Genomic DNA, 18983 nt, shown 5'->3' on the forward strand with positions numbered 1-18983 from the left:
AGCCACCATGGCGACTCCTATACTGCCATACTATATTTCTATCGTTGGCTTTCCAACGCAAATGCTCTGCATATGGCGTTTCCCACCCCTAAGGAATCAGCCTGCGTCGCTTTGTGCGGCCCAGAAGAGTGCTATGACGCGTGGGTAATTTGGTTCGGTTGGTGCAACAGAGCGCACGAATGACGACCATGGTCACAATGTGGTATGCGAGCAAAAGTAGCAAGTAATGGCTGTGGAACACTGCCGAAATAAGTTGACTTAGATCTGTAGATTTTAGAGTGAGAGTCCGAGGTGATGTAAGTATAAAACCTCTGGCTGGCCGAGGGAAAACCATCATTCACCAGTGCTCATCTCTCCGGTTCAGTACCGCCAATTCGTGTTAACTTGTGTACACTGTGTGGGCAATTTTGAAGTGAGGTTATCATGAAGGTAATTTAGAAAGAAGTGCTCTTACATATCCAAATTCTTTAATTAAACTGCTTTGCCTTTCAGGCGTTTATTGTGTTGTCCATCACTCTGGCAATTGCCGCTAGTTCCGCAGTCGACAGCTCGAAAAAGGACAAGCGTAGTTTTTTGGAACATCATGAACCGTTTGTCTTTCCAGAGCACGTGCCAGAAGTGAAACATGTGACAATTGAGAAGCATGTCCCCTACGAGGTGAAGGTCCCCTATCCGGTTGAAGTAGAAAAGAAAGTTCCAGTTGTCGTGGAGAAAAATGTACCGGTCTACATCGAGAAGAAGGTTCCCGTACATATTGACCGGCCAGTGCCTTATCCCGTCGAAGTGAAGGTCCCCGTGATCCAAAAAGAGTATGTCGAAGTGCCCAAACCATACGCAGTGCATGTTGAAAAACATGTCCCAGTGTACATCAGCAAACCAGTGTACGTTGAAAAGGCCGTCCCTATCACGGTTCACATTAAGCAGCACAAGAAGAGCTTTTGGGGTTAAATTTATCCAATCGTTCAAGAGGGTTGGTTAGTACAATCGATTCCAAAATAGACTGAATAAATTCATTTTTGTTACCAATTTTGTAATTACCTTATCACTGTGGTTGAAAGCGGCGAAGACCAATTGCCCGCAGCTTTCTGCACGAATTGAATTTTCCCACCATCAACTGGCAAATACCACATATGACCATTTACACCACTTAATCAAAACAATCTAAATGAAAAACATTGTTGAAATGAAATTAAATTTTTGTTCTCCTGAATAGGAATTAATATTTGAAAACAAAGTGAATGTTTTACATATACTATATCCAAGAGTGGGAAAATGTAGAGCGAATAAGTAGGGTGTGGGTCGTTCGTTCACCAGTATTCCTGCAAGAAGGGAAACGGAACGAAGTGCACCACCGAGGGATGGTGTGGTGTAATTTATTTTTGCCAGTGGTGCCACAGTGAGTGAATGCATTCGATCGCATTTGCGGGGTTTGTAATATTTTTCGGTTTAAACTTGTTCCATTTTGCCCGAAGCGGCGTAAACTGCACAGCATCGAAGCCGATTCACTTAGTTGTTGTGGTTTCGGGAAACGAGATTCCCCCGTTTGCGCTCAGCCCACCCGAATTACACACAGATATCCTGATAGTCAGGTTTTGTATGCTTAAGCAGGGGTTTTAATTTAAATAGTTTATGTTTTATTCAACTTGAATGTTCCACAATACAGGTTGTTATTTTTGAACACGCTTAGTTAGATTCATGAAAAGTTCGAGTACAAACACAAAGAAAATTTCACATAACCAGACCATTCAATAAGCAACTTCCGGCTATAGGTTTTCCAGCTATACCTATTCGCCAAAGTATTATTGTTAGTAATTATTAAATATAGTGTTCAACGAAAATAAATGATCATTCGAAGTTTCAGTTCAATTCTATACGTGGGTTGCAAAAGAATTATATGTTTTTATCAACATGTTGACCACCATTTAGCTCAAGTGCTTCAATCGTTATACAATTTTAAAATAAACGTTCTCGATTACTTTAAGTAAAAGCAAAAATATCAGTTGCTAGATCAGTTTCACACATGCACCAAATTACAAGTCAAAACTCGAACTGTATGCCAACCGTTCAAAGTCTGTATAATGAGGTTTGTTTTGTCGTTATCGAGTTCAGAAAAAAAACATTTTAATTCGATCCGAAAAATTGCCGAACGTTTGACCGTACGTCGGGCGGAAGCTGATCAATTTCGTTCAATATTTATGTGCCGGTTGCATACATTTTCTATTAGTGGGCGGGGTAGGGATTACCCACTATCAACGGCACGATATTTCGTGGAATTGCTTTTTTAAAAATATTTTTCACCCGTAGAGGAACAGGTTGACTTTTTTTGGTGCAGTTTTTCCTTGTTCCTGTTCTGACCAGGATGAACATATAACCGGAGAGAAAATTTATGGCGAAAATAAAAATTAATCAAAAGCCACAGAATAGTGAATGAATTGTAAAATATATTTATATATGCATATGTGCGAGTGCTTCGGCTGCTTGCACTTTCGCGGTGAATTTGGGTTGTGTTAGTGTTTGGTTCATGTGTAGGGTTAAATCGATTTATGGACCGCTTTTAGCTATTAAAAGCACCCACGCGTCGTACTGAGGACGTGGCCTACATTCAGTGGGTCCAACCTAACCACGTTCATACATGTTGTTTCTGGGCTATCGTTATCGCTGGGTCGCCGAGTTTGCGATCATTATAAATTTATGAACACATTAATAATAATTAATTATAGATTTAGTGAAAATTCACTTACCCGTAATTGATATTCGCTGTTGCTGATGCGTTTGGCTATCATTGCCCACGAACTGTGCAATGGTAGGGAACAGCGAAGGGGAGGAGCGGGCAGGCAGTAGCTGATGAGTTCTCGAGAGGGATTGGTGCTAAAAGCCTATCAATAATTGAAACTTACAACCTCGCTCGTACGACGAAACCTTCCAGCTTGTCCTTCCAGCACGAACGACACAACCGTGTGAGCCATCAAAGGCAGCTATCTCCCGTTGACAGATGTTTTTATCACGCGGATGCCCCTGCTGAATCTGAAACAAACGGAAAAAGAGATTACATCAGTTATTAACGTTTTTCATTGGTGGTTTTATTGCGTATGTGTCAGTTTGCTGAAACTGCACGCTCCGTTTAATGTGTTTTGCGTGATTATATGGTTATAGGCTTGGCAATAATGGTGATAAACCGATTAAAATTACCACATATTGTTCTGTTCGTGGGACTCCGAACGAATCCTGGAATCCTTGATCGTAGTGGATTAAGCTATGCTATTTTCCGCTTAATTGTGATTGGCGGTGATTTTGATGGCTTGGGTACGTGGTTAAACAGTATTGTTGCATTGGAATGATGCACGTACTTATGTGAACTGACTACTGTTATTGAGTCAATCAATCGGGTTGTAGAGGGAGTGTTTGTCTTGAGAGTGTGAATAAACAAACTATATTTATTTTGAGTATAATTGGATTACAAAACAGTTTTATTTTATTAGAATTAAAAGCGCAAAGTAGTTCAGCTGACATCAAAGTGAGCTTTATTTTTGCAGTGCAGTGTTTGTGCCGGAGGGTACAAAAACTAAATTGTTCTCTAACAACAAAAGCTAGACAGGCTGGTGTTGATGGCGCAGAAAATAAAGTTCAATGAAAGAGAGATTACGGATTCTAGAGTAAATAGGGGTAGGTACCACAGAAAAAAATTGCCTTAATTTCTGAGAAAATTTGTTATTTTTTTATTTTAGCTGTATTTTTTTCATGTTAGTTCGAAAACAATGAAAAACAATTTACCACAAGCTTCAAAGTGCTTACATTTCACTTTCTGAGATTGAAAAATACTGGACTTTTCTACACTTTTCTACAAACCACTGCGAAGTAGTAGCTACCGTGCCGCCAGATGCACAACCACCAACAATTTCTTTCGTCTGGATAGATTTGGCCAAAGTTTGGTTGTCTGTTCGTGCGAGTTTGTCTGTAATTAAAACAGGGTATTTTAGAAGTTTGGAATAAAGTATTGTTTATGACAGTTTTTGTGTTGGCCAGTACCGTTTGGGAAGTAGGTACACATATGACAGGTAGAACTCTCATTTTTAAGCTGATTTAATTGTCTTTGACGAACGTCGTCAATGTACATGCAGAGAAAAACAGTTCACGACAAGGTGTGCAATAGTGCGATTTATCTCAATTGAAATGATATTAACAATAATTTGCCAAATCAAGTATTTACACCTAATGTATTTTTATAGGGTGGCAAAGTAATCGTTGTATTGCTGCCGGAAATGACTGAGCGTTTATCAATATTTGACTCCTCGAAAGTGCAAATTTTCCCGTTGAACCCATTCGAAAGACCAAGTTTTGATGCTTTTAGCTTGTCGCCCGGAGGATATGACAAATATTTTTCTCGCGCCTACCACTAGTGGCATGATGTTGTGAATTTTTGGGCGCACTAGGACGAATCCAGCGCGGCAATGATGACTCGTTCCGTTCCATGCAGCGTCGTAAGCGTTATTTATGAAGCCGGATTAAAAAGTTTCCTGTCATTCCATCGTCGTGTCTTCTTATAGTTGTGTATACTTTCAGCGGCGTGCGGATTTCTTTCTCCACAAGTTTGATGGTCTGCTCTGCGCGCGATCGCTTGTAAGTGGCAACGGAAAATTGGGGGACGAAGAAGACGACGACTGGCTAGAATATAAATTTTGAGCAAAATGTGCTGACGAAACGAGATGACGATGTCGACGGATGCTGGAAAGTGCACTGTTCAAGTGAAGAGAAAAAAGCACAAGCAAAGAGAAAAAAATAAACCGTGCCGGTAACAAATTTTCCCTGTTATTCCGGGTGCCGCGTTTGTTGATAGGTGCATGAGAGCTTATGCCACTCGCTGACTGGAGGATGAAGGTGACGAGCGAGAATACTTTATCCTATTAATCAATCAAAAATTTCAGCGCCTAATTTATAAGCGTAAAGCTTCAGCATATCTTTCGCCACTGAACAGAGGGCGGAAATTTGTACGCTAACAAATCGAGCGGAAATGATTTGACAAATTTGCATGGATTTATGGCACATTCCGGAGACACAATTTTATCGTTAGATTTTTTTTCTCTCATGTAGATCGAACTATAGTAGTTCGTGGAGCTAAAACAATTGAACTAGAAACTACATGACGATAAGTCTTGAGGGAGTCAAACCTTCATTTATTTACGATTAAACTTATTGTGGATAGGAGTTACTGCTGTTGGTTTCGAAGTACGATGCTCAAGTAACAATACAATCATCATATGTACGATTCCCGACTACTCTGGAGTTGAGTTACACACCAGGCTCAATTTTTTTCATAATATGTTTTTCTGCTTTTGTAGATGTAATAAAAAACTAAAAATAACATTTCTAGTGCAGAGAAATGGGTTTGAACTGAGAAACAAAAATTAGTACCGTAAAACGGGGTAATATTGATCATTTTTTTCACCTTTTCGTGAGTATTTATATATTTTACAACTGAAATTACAGGTTTCATATTTTTAAAACCAGTACTGGCATCCTTAGAACTTGAGAAGTTAGTTTTCAAAGCCCTTCGAAAATCGTGAAACATTTATTTTTCGACGTTGTTTCAATTTTCCTTATTTGGGGTAACTTTAATCAGTTTCAATTTTGAATAGTTTTGAAACCTTTTTGAACTAAAAATGTTAGATAATGCTTTGATAACATGTTTAGAGACGCTTCCCGTTCTCCTTGACTGCTTCTACTGCGGAGGATAGTCCTGTCCTTGCATTTAGCCGCGGTATGTACTGCGAGGCATTTTTATGCCATATGTAATTTTACCTTTCGATGATGAAAAACGTAAACGTTGGTCGCGAAAGTTGCTAGAAGTATTTTATGAGTCAACAATCGTTGTAAAATTTTTGTGTTCAGAAAACGTATGTTGATCTTATATGCAAGGCCTTTTCAACAACGGAAGTATCAATAGGCCAGCTCTAGCCTCTTACGTTCTATGCTCTAGCCAAGACAACATCCTGGCGTAGGGCAGGATGTTGTCTTGGCTAGAGCATGAAACTAAACTTTCTTAACAAATATAAACTAGTTAATATTGAATGTAATAAATTTGACTAAAATTTTTTCTGGTTGATTGAGAAAATTTAATAACGAATTCGGAAAACATGTCAATGAATACGAAATGTTCAATATTCGACTAGTATAAAGTGCTTTTTCTGGCACTTACTGAGAGTAAGAAATATAACGATCGAATTAATTTTAAAGTTTGGTCATCAAAACAATAAAAAGTTTCAACCTATACAATATTGTTCAGACCTCGAATGACACAAGACTAAGATGTTATACTCAATTTTAGCAAAAGTAATCACGGAGCAGTTTAATTCCAACTATTCATGAGAAGGGTAAAACTGATCAATGTTACCCCGCTGATCAATGATACCCGGTTTTACGGTACCAAATTACAACTTCTTACTTTGTACAATAATGGATGTAAATGTTTGGTTATCATCCTTCCACATGTTCAGCTGAATCAATAACCAATTTATAAATAGTCAGATACAATAACTTGTCATACAGCCTTTCTTAATATATTCACTCTGAGCTCGTGCAATTATTTATTTGAATAATTCCTAATGTGGCATGTTTACATGCTGTCTAGTGTTGTTTGTTCTGATTCCATAGACTGCTATAAAAACAATTTCGTAGAAAGTTTCTTCACTTAACATCGATCTTTCGCTGCACGATGTGGAAATTAGTATCGTTATCATTGCTTTTAGTGTTGCCGATTGTGAGACCTGATCTGACAATCCCAAGTACTATCCCAGGAGTATCTAGTGGAAGTCTGGACATTTCCGGTAACATCGTGTCCAATGTAAATCGTATCCAGGATATTCTCAATCGGTTTCAATCGATCGTACAAAGTTTGTACTATATTCAGACCCCGGAACTTGGTCAAGCCGCTGAGTTATGTTATGGATCCGTTATGCTTTCCGTTATGTTATGGATAGTTTGGTTGAAGTTGGAAACCCTGTATTCCAGTCATTGTCAACGGTCGCCAAGATATCTTCGGGAAATATAACACGAGCCATCAAAGGAATCAAGGATGATGTTAATATTGCTGTAGAGTTAAATGCTGAACACATCCGATTAGTGAATATGACGATGCAAATTTTAGGAGTTAACTCAACTCTTTATTTTGGTGGAATCTTGAACAGCCTGGCTTCGAATCTGAGAAATATGACAGAAATATTGAACAATATTGAAGTTGCGATAAACGAAATTAAAAGTCAGAACTCGCAGTCTCAAGAGGCTGTTAGGGCTCTATTGCCAAATAACGACATCAAAGCATTGAACGCAGTTCTTCGGCAATATATTTTGACTGGAGATGCAGCAATCCCTCAAATCAGGTCTATAGTAAGTCGAGTCCAATCAGTTGATAATTTCCAAGATCGAATTTCCAGTACAATTAATCAACAACGTCAATACTTGAGCTCAACGTTGGCACGTATAATTCCTTATTTGCAATCGAATGTGATTAGTCGTTTCCGAAGTAGTCTAACGGGGTTGCAGACACAAGTAGTTAGCAGAAGTTCTAGGGCAGCAGTAACCCTTTCCAACTTGGTTATTCTGCAACCGAATGTATTAGGGGCATCAGCAAACCAAACCATCCCAGTTATCCAGTCACTGGCTCAGAAAGTATCCAACGATGCGAACATCCTACTGCAGCAAGTATCACGGCTCACAGTGAATGAAGCTATGCCTTATGTGCTGATGAACGAAACTGAATGGTTATTGGAGGAGGCTAGCCGTAATTTGACCATGTCAATAACACAACGGCTTCCTTTCGCGGACACTTGCTATTCTCGGTACAACAGCGACTTTGATCGGATACCTCGCAATGCCTATAGCCAGGCATACACGTGTGTTTGGGATACTGCTTCGGATCTTACTACCACTGCGCTTAATATGAACTATGTGGTTCAATTAGCTCTTGTTGATTTGAACAATGGACTACAAGCAGTGGAACGCTGTACGAATATGGTTTCACGAACCTCTCCGGAGATGACAGTATACCAGGCTGCCTCTTGTCTGAATGACGCGCGATCGTACCTCCAAAAGAGAGAAGTTTATGCTCAACAAATGGCGAATTATCAGATTTTACTTCGAAATGAAATTTCGTACAGTGCCCAGCGTTACAACTTCTGTATGGTGACAACGTTGAGACAGGTTATGACTCAGGTTTCTTACTTGAAGGCATCGGTCGACAAGTGTTTGAATGTTGGCGCTGTCGTTTCACCTTACTGGTGGTCGGGATCTGTGAGTATTGGTTTCGGATCAAATGGTTCGAGAGGAGCAAATGCAGGAAAAACTAAGGGAGGAAAGGGTGGAACGAAAGCTGGTGGAAAAGGAAGTAAGGCAGGACGCGGTGGAAATAAAGGGAAAGGAGGAAGTAGCGGAAAAGGAGGAAAAAGTGGCGGGAAAAGCGGCAGAGGGGGAAGTGGTAGAGGGGGAAGTGGTAGAAAAGGATAATAGTGATGGTGGAAAGGTTTAGTGGCAACCGATAAGAGAACAGGAAACTGGTTAAGGAATAATACTTATGTTTCTAATTCGATTTATGTATAACAAATGCACTTCAATTGATATAACATCCACGGGTTATTATAGTTGTCTCCGAGTTGAAATATTTCCTGCTTCAAAGGTCTACAGCATGTTCAAAATAAAATAAAAAATAAATAAAATAAAATTAATCTTGAATAAAGAATTGAAAGAATAAGGATACAAGTAAAATACTTTGTTTGCCATCATTCACATCATTCACGTTTTGTTCGCATTGTAAATTGCTGACTACTTCATGATTAGGGCGAAACTGAATAGGAAAACAAGGCGACAGACGGTCGAATACTCAACGAAAAATGATGATAAGATGAGGAAAATTAAAAACCAAACTTAAGTTGAAGCCATTATTCTCTAAACTGAAAATTCGGTACTTCCCGTTAAAATACTTTTTCCCAGCCCTATTATTCGGTGCCACGCTACTGGTAAATGCTTGTGCTTGTAGTTAGAATTCGTAGCAATCACATTGTATGGAGATTCATCATATTCGCGATGAACCATCTCACCACAGAATCCTCCGGTTTCGAAACTTTCTCTCAAGAGTAGACATAACGATAACAAGACTGAACTAGACACTAAAACTTATATTTCTTAAAAAAATAATTAGAAAAAAATCCTTCCATGTCGGCCGGTTGGGTGTAACTATTTACAGTGGATGACGAATTGTGATTGTAATATGTTTTATTGTTTGGCTAAATACATATCGTTAAACTGCTCTTACGTTATTACGAAGTCAAATAAACAAATGATAAGAAATCCTTTTAGCCTTTCTCCTAGAAAGGTATAGCAATCAGAATCACTGCAAAAACCAAAGGTATAAAAGTGCTCAAAAGGGCCGAATGTCGTATATCACTCGACTCAGTTCGACGAGCTGAGCATTTTCTGTGTGTGTGTGTGTGTGTGTGTGTGTGTGTGTGTGTGTGTGTGTGTGTGTGTGTGTGTGTGTGTGTGTGTGTGTGTGCGTGCGTGCGTGTGTGTGTGTGCGTGCGTGTGTGTATGTGTGTGTGTATGTGTGTGTGTATGTGTGTGTATGTGTGTGTATGCGTGCGTAACGCTCTCCCAATCTAACTCGATTTTCTCAGAGATGGCTGAACCGATTTCAATGAAATTAGTTGCAAATGAAAGGTCGAATCGGATTTCTAGTTTAGAGGTTATGTATCAAAATGTAAAAATCACAAAACATCAATATCTCCGAAACTACTCAACCGATTTGAACAAAATTAATTTCAAATGAACGGGCTACCTAAAAACCCTTAACTTTTGAATTTTATGAAGATTGAACATGTGGTTCAAAAATCATTGAAAGAAACGTGTTCTGAAGACTGTTTAATCTCACTCATGTTTCTCAGAGATGGCTGGACCGATTTTCATAAAATCAGTGTCATATGGAAGGTCTTGTTGCCCCATAAGACCCAATTGATTTTTTTATACAAACGGAAGATCACTTTGCCTGTTATGTTTAAAAATGTGAAATCCAGCTATGAAAAGAAACATATTACGAAGACTACATAAACTCACTCACTTTTCTCAGAGATGGTTGAACCGATTTCCACTAAATTAGTGTCAAATGAAAGGTCTAGCTGCCTCATAACACCTTATTGAATTTTGCTGTAATCGGACTGTAACTTCGCCTGTAATGTATCGAAATGTGAAAATCACGAAACTTCATTATCTTAGAAACTCCACAACCGATTTGAACAATATTGATATCAGATGAACGGGCTAGTTAAGGGTTAACTGATGAATTATGATTGAACACGCGGTTTCAAAGTTTGGCTGCCCTATACGTTCCCTTTTCATTCGAATATAATCGAATATAAGCAACCGGTATTAATTAAATTATTGAAACAACGAAAGTCTATTATCTCAAGTATTACACGACTTATTTGAACATAACTAGTGTCATACGAACGAGTCATCTCTCAAACTTACAAATAATAAACTTCATAACAATTTGATATGTGGGTCAAAAGTTTTGGAAAGAAAAGAAATTCAAAGACTATTTAAAACTATACCTGCTTTATCAATATATGTGAACTCAACGTAATTCAAATGTGGTATCGTACTATTTGAACGTTCCCGGTATCGCTCGTGATTAAATTGTTAGAAATTAAGAGTCATTTCTTTTATTTCGCTATTTCTTAAGCATAACGTCAAATTTCATATTTTATACATCAATTAAAACATCAATACTCAGAACCCAAAGAGTGAATATACCTTTATTGGATTTAAGCGTTCATGTAAATATATTTTCACGAATAATAAGTTAGAATGAGAAAGGCTGGGTCTGACCGCTAGGTGGATTAATTTAGGTTTTTGCATACTTTTTCCTTCCAGAAAAATTTTCTACAAATTTCAAAATTTCTAAACGCAGGTTTACAAAACCGGGAATATGTTAAATAAAATGTAGAATAAGATAGAGAGCCGCGGTTCTCAACTTGGGGTACGCGTACCGACATACTTAATGTTCACGGAGGACGAGGCATATGGATGTTAGGTATACAGACGCGAGGCTTAACGGACTAGAGGCATAATGGATACGCGGCATACTGGCATAAAGCATAATGGACGCAAGGTCGAAAGGGCGCGAAACCGAATGGACGCGAAGCCAAATGAACGCGAAACCGAATGAACGAGAGGCCTAAAAGACGAGAGGTCGAATACGATATCATATTATCGCCTGAGATCCAAATATCGTAACTAAGTATCCCAGATTTGTAACATCCATTTTGCACCAGAATGTCTATTGGAAATATTTCACACGTTTGATGATTAACAAAAAGCGACATGCAATGAATTATATATAATATATAGATATCTTATACTTTGCTTATGTAGTTTAACTGCAAATATGGAGTTAAGGTTGGGCGTAATATTATTTCACAAATCATGGGGCGAAGACGACAAGAATCGAGGACGAATCGAGGACAAGGAACCGAGGTAGCACGAAGCCGCTGTGGTTTCAGCAATCTGAGTCGGCCACCGACCCGCCGTTACAAGCCGCGGCCTCTCGCATACAAACGACTGAACTTATGGCTTGCTAGGTTTTTCTCGAACATAGTTTCTTTCCCTCAGTTAAGTCTGAACAAGCGGTAGCGAGTAAGAACAGTAATCGCTCTAAAACTCTGATGTGAAATACAGGTTGGGTAAATGTCATCGTCAATAATATCGTATTCCGCCTGACATCCATTCGGCCTTGCATCCATTCGGCCTCGCGTTCATAAGCCTCGTGTGTCTGTATGCTTAACGGGATGTCATCAATTTTCGGATTGAGTAGTAGAGTGAGGAATTGAGCCTCAATCCAGGTTTTTACCTTACTTATTCAAACAAGCTTCAAAAAAGCTTACTTTTACAATCAATAGAATGAGTAGACAATAGTTTAGGTTTATTTAGATTGAATCTGATAATTATGTCTAGCCCAATAACCAAACGAATCCATTAGGGTTTGCAAAATTTCTGATATGAATCGTTGCAACAATCAATTACAACGATTAGCTCGCTTTATAATCAGTGAAATAGGTTTAAGATTGGGTTTAAGTTCTATTTATTATTTGCTTGATACAATATAAATTCTGAATAAATATATGTTAGTGAAGATTTATATTTGTTTTAGTCATGATGGCGGACTTGAAATTTACTTTTCCTGGAACATCACCTCAGTTCAGTTAGTGTTTTTTAAATCTATTGGAAATCGTCTCTTCCCTGCTGGAATACTCTAGTACAGGAGTTTCCAAAATATTTGGTGGTACACTAGCTATAATAATTCGACTTTTATTCTGAAGTGTTCGATGTTCTAATGAAAACGGTATACGTTCGTAAGCTATAGAGTCATCCGTGCAAAGTTTCAGTTATATAGGCAATTATCGTTGTCTTATGTTACATTGAATTGCTCCTGACTAGTACGTATGTGCTATTTCGATTCGTCTTGTTAAACCCCAGATACAATTTTCCTCATCACATATGTAGCTCAAATACACTCCTTGTAACGGTGCATCTCTACCGTGACAAGTAATCGATTATGAATCGATTTGGCAATGGCACACACTTTCTTTAAACAGTTTACTTTGATCGTACGATAAACGTTGTGCAGCTATTTGTTTGAATAATTTGTGCAGTAGCTGGATTACGCCGCGTCTTGCTGTATTTGTTTGGACTAAATACAGATGTTCCGGTTTTCAACTAGGCAGTTATTATAAATACTTTCGTCTCGTAGTAAATCGGTCAGCAGTTCTTCTTTGAACTTCACATTCACGATGAGGAAATTAATATCGTTGTCATTGCTGTTGGTTTTGCCGATTGTGAGACCTGATCTGACAATCCCAAGCACTATCCCAGGAGTATCTAGTGGAAGTCTGGACATATCCGGTAACATCGTGTCCAATGTGGATCGTATCCAGGATATTCTCAATCAGTTTCAATCGATCGTACAAAGTTTGTACTATATTCAGACCCCGGAACTTGGTCAAGCCGCTGAGAATTTCCGTTATGTTATGGATAGTTTGGTTGAAGTTGGGAACCCTGTATTCCAGTCATTGTCAACAGTCGCCAAGATATCTTCGGGAAATATAACACGAGCCTTCAAAGGAATCAAGGATGATGTTAATATTGCTATAGAGATAAATGATGAACACGTCCGATTAGTGAATATGACGATGCAAATTTTAGGAGTTAATTCAACTCTTTATTTTGGTGGAATCTTGAACAGCCTGGCTTCGAATCTGAGAAATATGACGGAAATATTGAACAATATTGAAATTGCGATAAGCGAAATTAAAAGTCAGAACTCGCAGTCTCAAGCGGCTGTTAGGGCTCTATTGCCAAATAACGACATCAAAGCATTGAACGCAGTTCTTCGGCAATATATTTTGACTGGAGATGCAGCAATCCCCCAAATCAGGTCTATTGTAAATCGAGTCCAATCGGTCGATAATTTTCAAAGTCGAATGTCTAATACAATTAATCAACAACGTCAATATCTGAACTCAACATTGGCACGTATAGTTCCCTATTTGCAATCGAATGTGATTAGTCGTTTCCAAAGTAGTCTAACGGGGTTGCAGTCACAAGTAGTTAGCAGAAGTTCTAGGGCAGCAGTAACCCTTTCAAATTTCATTATGCAATCGAATGTATTAGGTGCATCAGCAAACCAAACTATACCAGTGATCCAAGCACTGGCCCAGAAAGTATCCAACGATGCGAACATCCTACTGCAGCAAGTATCAGGGCTTACAGTGAATGAAGCAATGCCTTATGTGCTAATGAACGAAACTGAAAGGTTATTAAAGGAGGCTAGCCGTAATTTGACCATGTCAATAACACAACGGCTTCGTTTCGCGGACACATGCTATTCTCGGTACAACAGCGACTTTGATCGAATACCTCGCAATGCCTATAGTCAGGTATACACGTGTGTTTGGGATACTGCTTCGGATCTTACTACCACTGCGCTTAATATGAATTATGTGGTTCAATTAGCTCTTGTTGATTTGAACAATGGACTACAAGCAGTGGAACGCTGTACGAACATGGTTTCACGAACCTCTCCGGAAATGACAGTATACCAGGCTGCCTCTTGTCTGAATGACGCACGATCGTACCTTCAAAAGCGAGAAGTTTATACTCAACAGATGGCGAATTATCAGATTTTACTTCGAAATGAAATTTCGTACAGTGCCCAGCGTTACAACTTCTGTATGGTGACAACGTTGAGACAGGTTATGACTCAGGTTTCATATTTAAAAGCATCGGTTGATAAGTGCTTGAACGGTGGTCCCATACTTACACCGTACAAATGGTCGGTAAGCGTTGGATTCGGTTGGGGAGGACGAGGAGGACGGAGAAAGGGTGGAAGAAGAGGCTGAGAAAAATCCGTCCCAAAATTGTGATTGGATAGTACCACGGAAACTAAAAGATATTTTTTGTACACTATATTCAAATCAATAAATGGAATCAGGTTGTATGACTATGTATTGTTCAATTATTTAGTGAGAGTTTTCCAGGATCGAAAATAAATTCGGTGTACGAAAAGTTTAACAATTGTATGTGCTATTAAACTTCCAACATGCACCGGGACAAGGAAGTTTTCATTACACCACGTACCGCGAGCCGGGAATCGATCGAATTCTCTGCTAGCAACCGGTGTTTTATTCATTTACAGCGTAGTTCTGGAAGTGCAAACCAGTGATGAACAGTGCAATCGAAAACAATCAAACTTTAATGAGAGCACGTCTGCTGTTTGTGTCTGTTGCCGGGTAAAGGCTTGTTTGACTGACCGTCCCAGGATTGACGGTACGCCTAACCTGGAACGGAGTCTGCGTGTGATATGTGGAAAACAAACCCATTACCACGTGGCTTCAGCTGCTAACATTGCGAAATGTGTAGAACACTGTGAGATAACGTAAACAATATTTTTTATCAATCATAAACGGTTTGATTCTTCTCAGAAAATTATTTTTTTTTGTTTTTCTTTTTATAAAGAAATGCGAGGGACGAGGGACGTTTAAATTTAAGGTGTGAACTAACTTTTTTTATATTTGTTCATTTAAATCTTTGATCGAGAATGATTTTTCACACGCACTATACATATCGGGACTGATTTGTATGAAGTGCTTGGCTCATAACCTACACAGAAGAGAGTGAAGAATAGAGTTATATTTAATTAAAACACAGTATATAAATATCACTTTAGGATGATTGCTTTACTTATCATGTGGAAGGTGACATATGTGTTGTTTGTGACATCACCGCGTCAGCAGAAGACAGTTAATGAACCTATCACTTAAGTTTTCAGTAAATTGCATCTGAGAATCGTCCATTTGCGTAGTATCAATGGATTTTCATCAGTTTTATCAGAATGACAGTCTTTATAAAAATATGTCGTTATCCTGTCAGTTTAAAGCTTTTTGTTGTGCGCTTGTTTTCATGCATTTCACTACCTCAAAACGGTTGAACCCACAGCACTACACGATATGAAAAGGTTAAAGGACACAATGTATGTGTGTTTTTTTTTTCGATTTTTCGATTTGGCTGGCGGCTTTTCGCTTTTGTTTGTCTTTTTTTTCTAGGGAGGGTCATATTCTGCAGCGGCTAGGTGGTGCACTCCAAGAAGGCAGGCAGTGCCTGTTTTGGATTTAATTCAAGCGATTTATTTGCTGGTTTGTTGTTTCCGAATGTGGGCTTTGGCGATGGGTGGTCATATACAGTACCCGAGTGAACCATTTGTGTTTCATTCTTTTTCGTTTTGTTTTCGCTTTCGTTATGGAACATATATAGCGGTGCATAAAATGGTCGATATATTTAATGGACTTTTTTGTGCAGTCCCACTCGGTCCTTGCATAGCCAGTAACGCGCGCTTTGTGCTGTTTGATTGCACTAGAACGTGTATGAGAGAACAGAGCAGTGTTGACCAACATACTAAGTTAAATAAGCTCTGTTTGACAATTTGATTGTTTTATCGTTTTCTACACAGATATACTAATTATATATATATCTTTTTGGTTCATTATTGATAAATTTAAGAAAAAAAAAACAAAGAAAAATTCAAGAAAAAACACAGTTGAGCAAAATTAAAGCACATTTCCGCAAAATAAAGCTCTAGTTTGAATATACACTCATATCACTATCGTGGCATGTAGAGGGTTCCTCCATTGGCGCCCAGCTCACTGCAGGCTTGTGGTCATCATCCTCGAAAAGGTGCTACTGTGCCGCGTCGTCACTCGTACCGACTTACCGTTGAATAGGAGTTGATCATTAATCACGTCACCACATATAGGAGCATAAATAACAGCAACACTTATGAACATACTCTTTCCAGTTTTCGGTTGAGCGTCGAATATGTCCCACCGCGGGGTTACTGGTTGTGGCCACAAAACGGTGGGAGCTGTGCGGAAGAAGAAAACGTCCAGAGCAAACTGACAACAATAGGCTTTCGCTGACGGATGCTGAGTTAGGTGCGATGATTCTTTGTCACCTAACTTTTCCCGTTTCGAGCACATGGCGATAAAGGACTCCATCTGTGAGGTCCTGTGTTTGCCCTGGATTGGCTGCCGACAGGGTACTAGTGAATGTCATTAATATTGGTGGCACCAAAATACCTCGGTTTGCTGTGCAACGGAGGGGTATGTGGCGTGTGCAAACCGCATTGTTGAAGTGTAATTTTAAGTGGACCAAACTCACTCCGGTTAAAATACTGTGTCTGCAGGGCAATTTGTTGGAATTAATTGTGTTTCACACTGGGGAGCTGTACATTGAAAATGTGCTTTAATAACATTTTGATACCGCTTTAATTGTTTCCAAGTAGGTATAGTGGTTTACTGCAGAGCTTCACTGAGTGCATAAGTTTGTGTACGACAATTTCCTTGATTTATTTCGAATTTCGAGTCATAAAAACGAAACTTCCTCATCTAAAGTTTTATGCTTTTGAACTTTTGAATGGGTGTCAAACCATAACCCCCATATTAATGATGCCTATCATTTTTCTCATCCGAATACCTTTTTTTGCTCATAATCTATTCTTCGTTTCCTTCCACACACTCACCCTTTCGTAGACTGCATATACAGGAGAACTTCGATATAAGGAACCGTCGATATAAAGTACCTTCGATATAGCGTCACTCGATATAAGGTACATTTTGCTTCGATATAAGGTACATATTTTTATTATGTTGCAAATAACTCAGAAATTGGTATGGAAACTTCTTTAAATAATATATTGGTTATCTTGCCAGCGTCTCTGGTTACTAATGATCATTTGGGGATAGTCTATAAAATACTCCACACTCAGCGGAAGTTTGAAAACCCGTCAGAAAAATTTATTGTTGATGAAAAAACGTGATATAGCGTGGTTTAACATAGATTGAAACGGATAAGTTGATAACTTAACTTAAAGTTTGATCCCTGAAGGTTTGTTTGAAATTTTAAAAGACAAAATTTTATTAAAACTCGAATTGCTAAAAATGTTTAAAAAAAGCGCATTTTGTCATCAAAAACATTATAAAACCTATGAAAAAGTTGGAAATATGCTTAGGCGTCGTACGCAAATAACGTAACGTATGAAGGGGGGTGGATAGGGGGGTTGAATTTGCGTTAATTATTGTTACGTAGGTGGGAGGGGGGGGTGTAGTAGAGACAGTTACGTAACTGTGATGTTTGCTGGAAATTGAAAATTTCGGAGAGGGGACAAGCTGATCAGCGTTACGTAATTTTAGGGGGGGGGGGGAGTCATGCCGAACGTTACCTATCGTTACATATGGAGGAGGGAGGGTGTCTGAAATCTAGATTTTTAGCGTTACGTCATTTGTGTACGACGCCTCGAGGTATGTTTGGCAGAATGGTGTATTTCTCAAATATGAAAAAATGTTCACATTATAGTAGGCCTCTGGAATCACACCCAAAAAAGTTGATTGGTATTTTTGAATTTTTTTCTGCATAAGATTACCTACAACTTTGCTAAAAACTTCACTTTGATTTGATAAGTAATTAGAAAAAATCATTTCACTTTTAGGCGGATTAATCAAAAATCTATTTGCATTGAAAGTTTCCCCTTAAGATAAACAGAAACTTTGTCGAATACACTATAGCATTTCAAAAACATTTTCACGGTCAAAAGGTTGACGATCACGTTTTTCATGTTTTAAACCAGTGTGCAAAGTGCAACTTTAGGCCACCCTTATGTGTAAAAAAAAGTTAGTTCAAACGGTCATATTTAAATGCTATGAAGAAAATGCAGAATCCTGAAGGAAGAGGAAATTTTTGAAAAAGTTGTCAACCTGTAAGCAGATATTCTTGGTTTTTATACATCGGACCAAAAAATATATAACAACGAGAAGGAAAAAAAAGTAGTTTAAATAAAAAGTCTGTATGAATGTAAATTAATGTTGAAAAAAAAAGAGTGATAATAACGTAACGGCTCGATTTTTTCCTTTTTTTCTGGATGACATACGTTTTGGAAACAAACTATCACACGCGGCTAAAGGTCTCCTAGAAAGCCAAAAAAAAAACTATGTGTTTCAAATTGTACTTGAAACAAGTTGGTTCACACTTATAGTTGGATTTTATTTCCAAAATAAACTATACGTAGACAAATGACAATAAAATGAAGTATTGTTGAAAATATATTTGTTGAAAATGTTTCATGATTCGATATAAGGTACAATTCGATATAAAGTACAACTTGAAAATCGAAATGTACCTTATATCGAAGTTTGCCTGTATATATTTGGCAACGAATATGGCTAATCTGGGACGTAAGAGAAAATGCGGACACATCACAGTTTCCTAAGCATATTGATTGAAAAAGCTTATTATATTTTAGACGCCCCATCGCGTTAAAAAGGATTCTTTCCTATATATATATATATATATATATATATATATATATATATATATATATATATATATATATA

The 18983-nt window shown here is 38.3% G+C and overlaps 3 protein-coding genes across 3 annotated transcripts; all 3 read left to right on the top strand.

Annotated features, from left to right (window-relative positions):
- Window positions 1–276: 276 nt before the first annotated feature.
- Window positions 277–1026, top strand: LOC129723466 (mantle protein-like). Its single transcript, XM_055677699.1, has 2 exons — window positions 277–429; window positions 493–1026. Exons 1-2 carry the CDS (start codon window positions 424–426, stop codon window positions 946–948), a joined length of 462 nt encoding a protein of 153 aa, XP_055533674.1. The 5' UTR covers window positions 277–423; the 3' UTR covers window positions 949–1026.
- Window positions 1027–6700: 5674 nt separating this feature from the next.
- On the top strand, window positions 6701–8692 carry LOC129723465 (keratin, type II cytoskeletal 1-like). Its single transcript, XM_055677698.1, has one exon. The coding sequence runs from the start codon at window positions 6934–6936 to the stop codon at window positions 8494–8496; it is 1563 nt and encodes a 520-aa protein (XP_055533673.1). The 5' UTR covers window positions 6701–6933; the 3' UTR covers window positions 8497–8692.
- A 4108-nt stretch (window positions 8693–12800) lies between these two features.
- On the top strand, window positions 12801–14545 carry LOC129723464 (uncharacterized). The gene has a single exon (XM_055677697.1). The coding sequence runs from the start codon at window positions 12834–12836 to the stop codon at window positions 14439–14441; it is 1608 nt and encodes a 535-aa protein (XP_055533672.1). The 5' UTR covers window positions 12801–12833; the 3' UTR covers window positions 14442–14545.
- Window positions 14546–18983: the final 4438 nt, after the last annotated feature.

Source organism: Wyeomyia smithii, chromosome 2 (assembly GCF_029784165.1).
Source record: "Wyeomyia smithii strain HCP4-BCI-WySm-NY-G18 chromosome 2, ASM2978416v1, whole genome shotgun sequence".
Lineage (NCBI taxonomy): Eukaryota > Metazoa > Arthropoda > Insecta > Diptera > Culicidae > Wyeomyia > Wyeomyia smithii.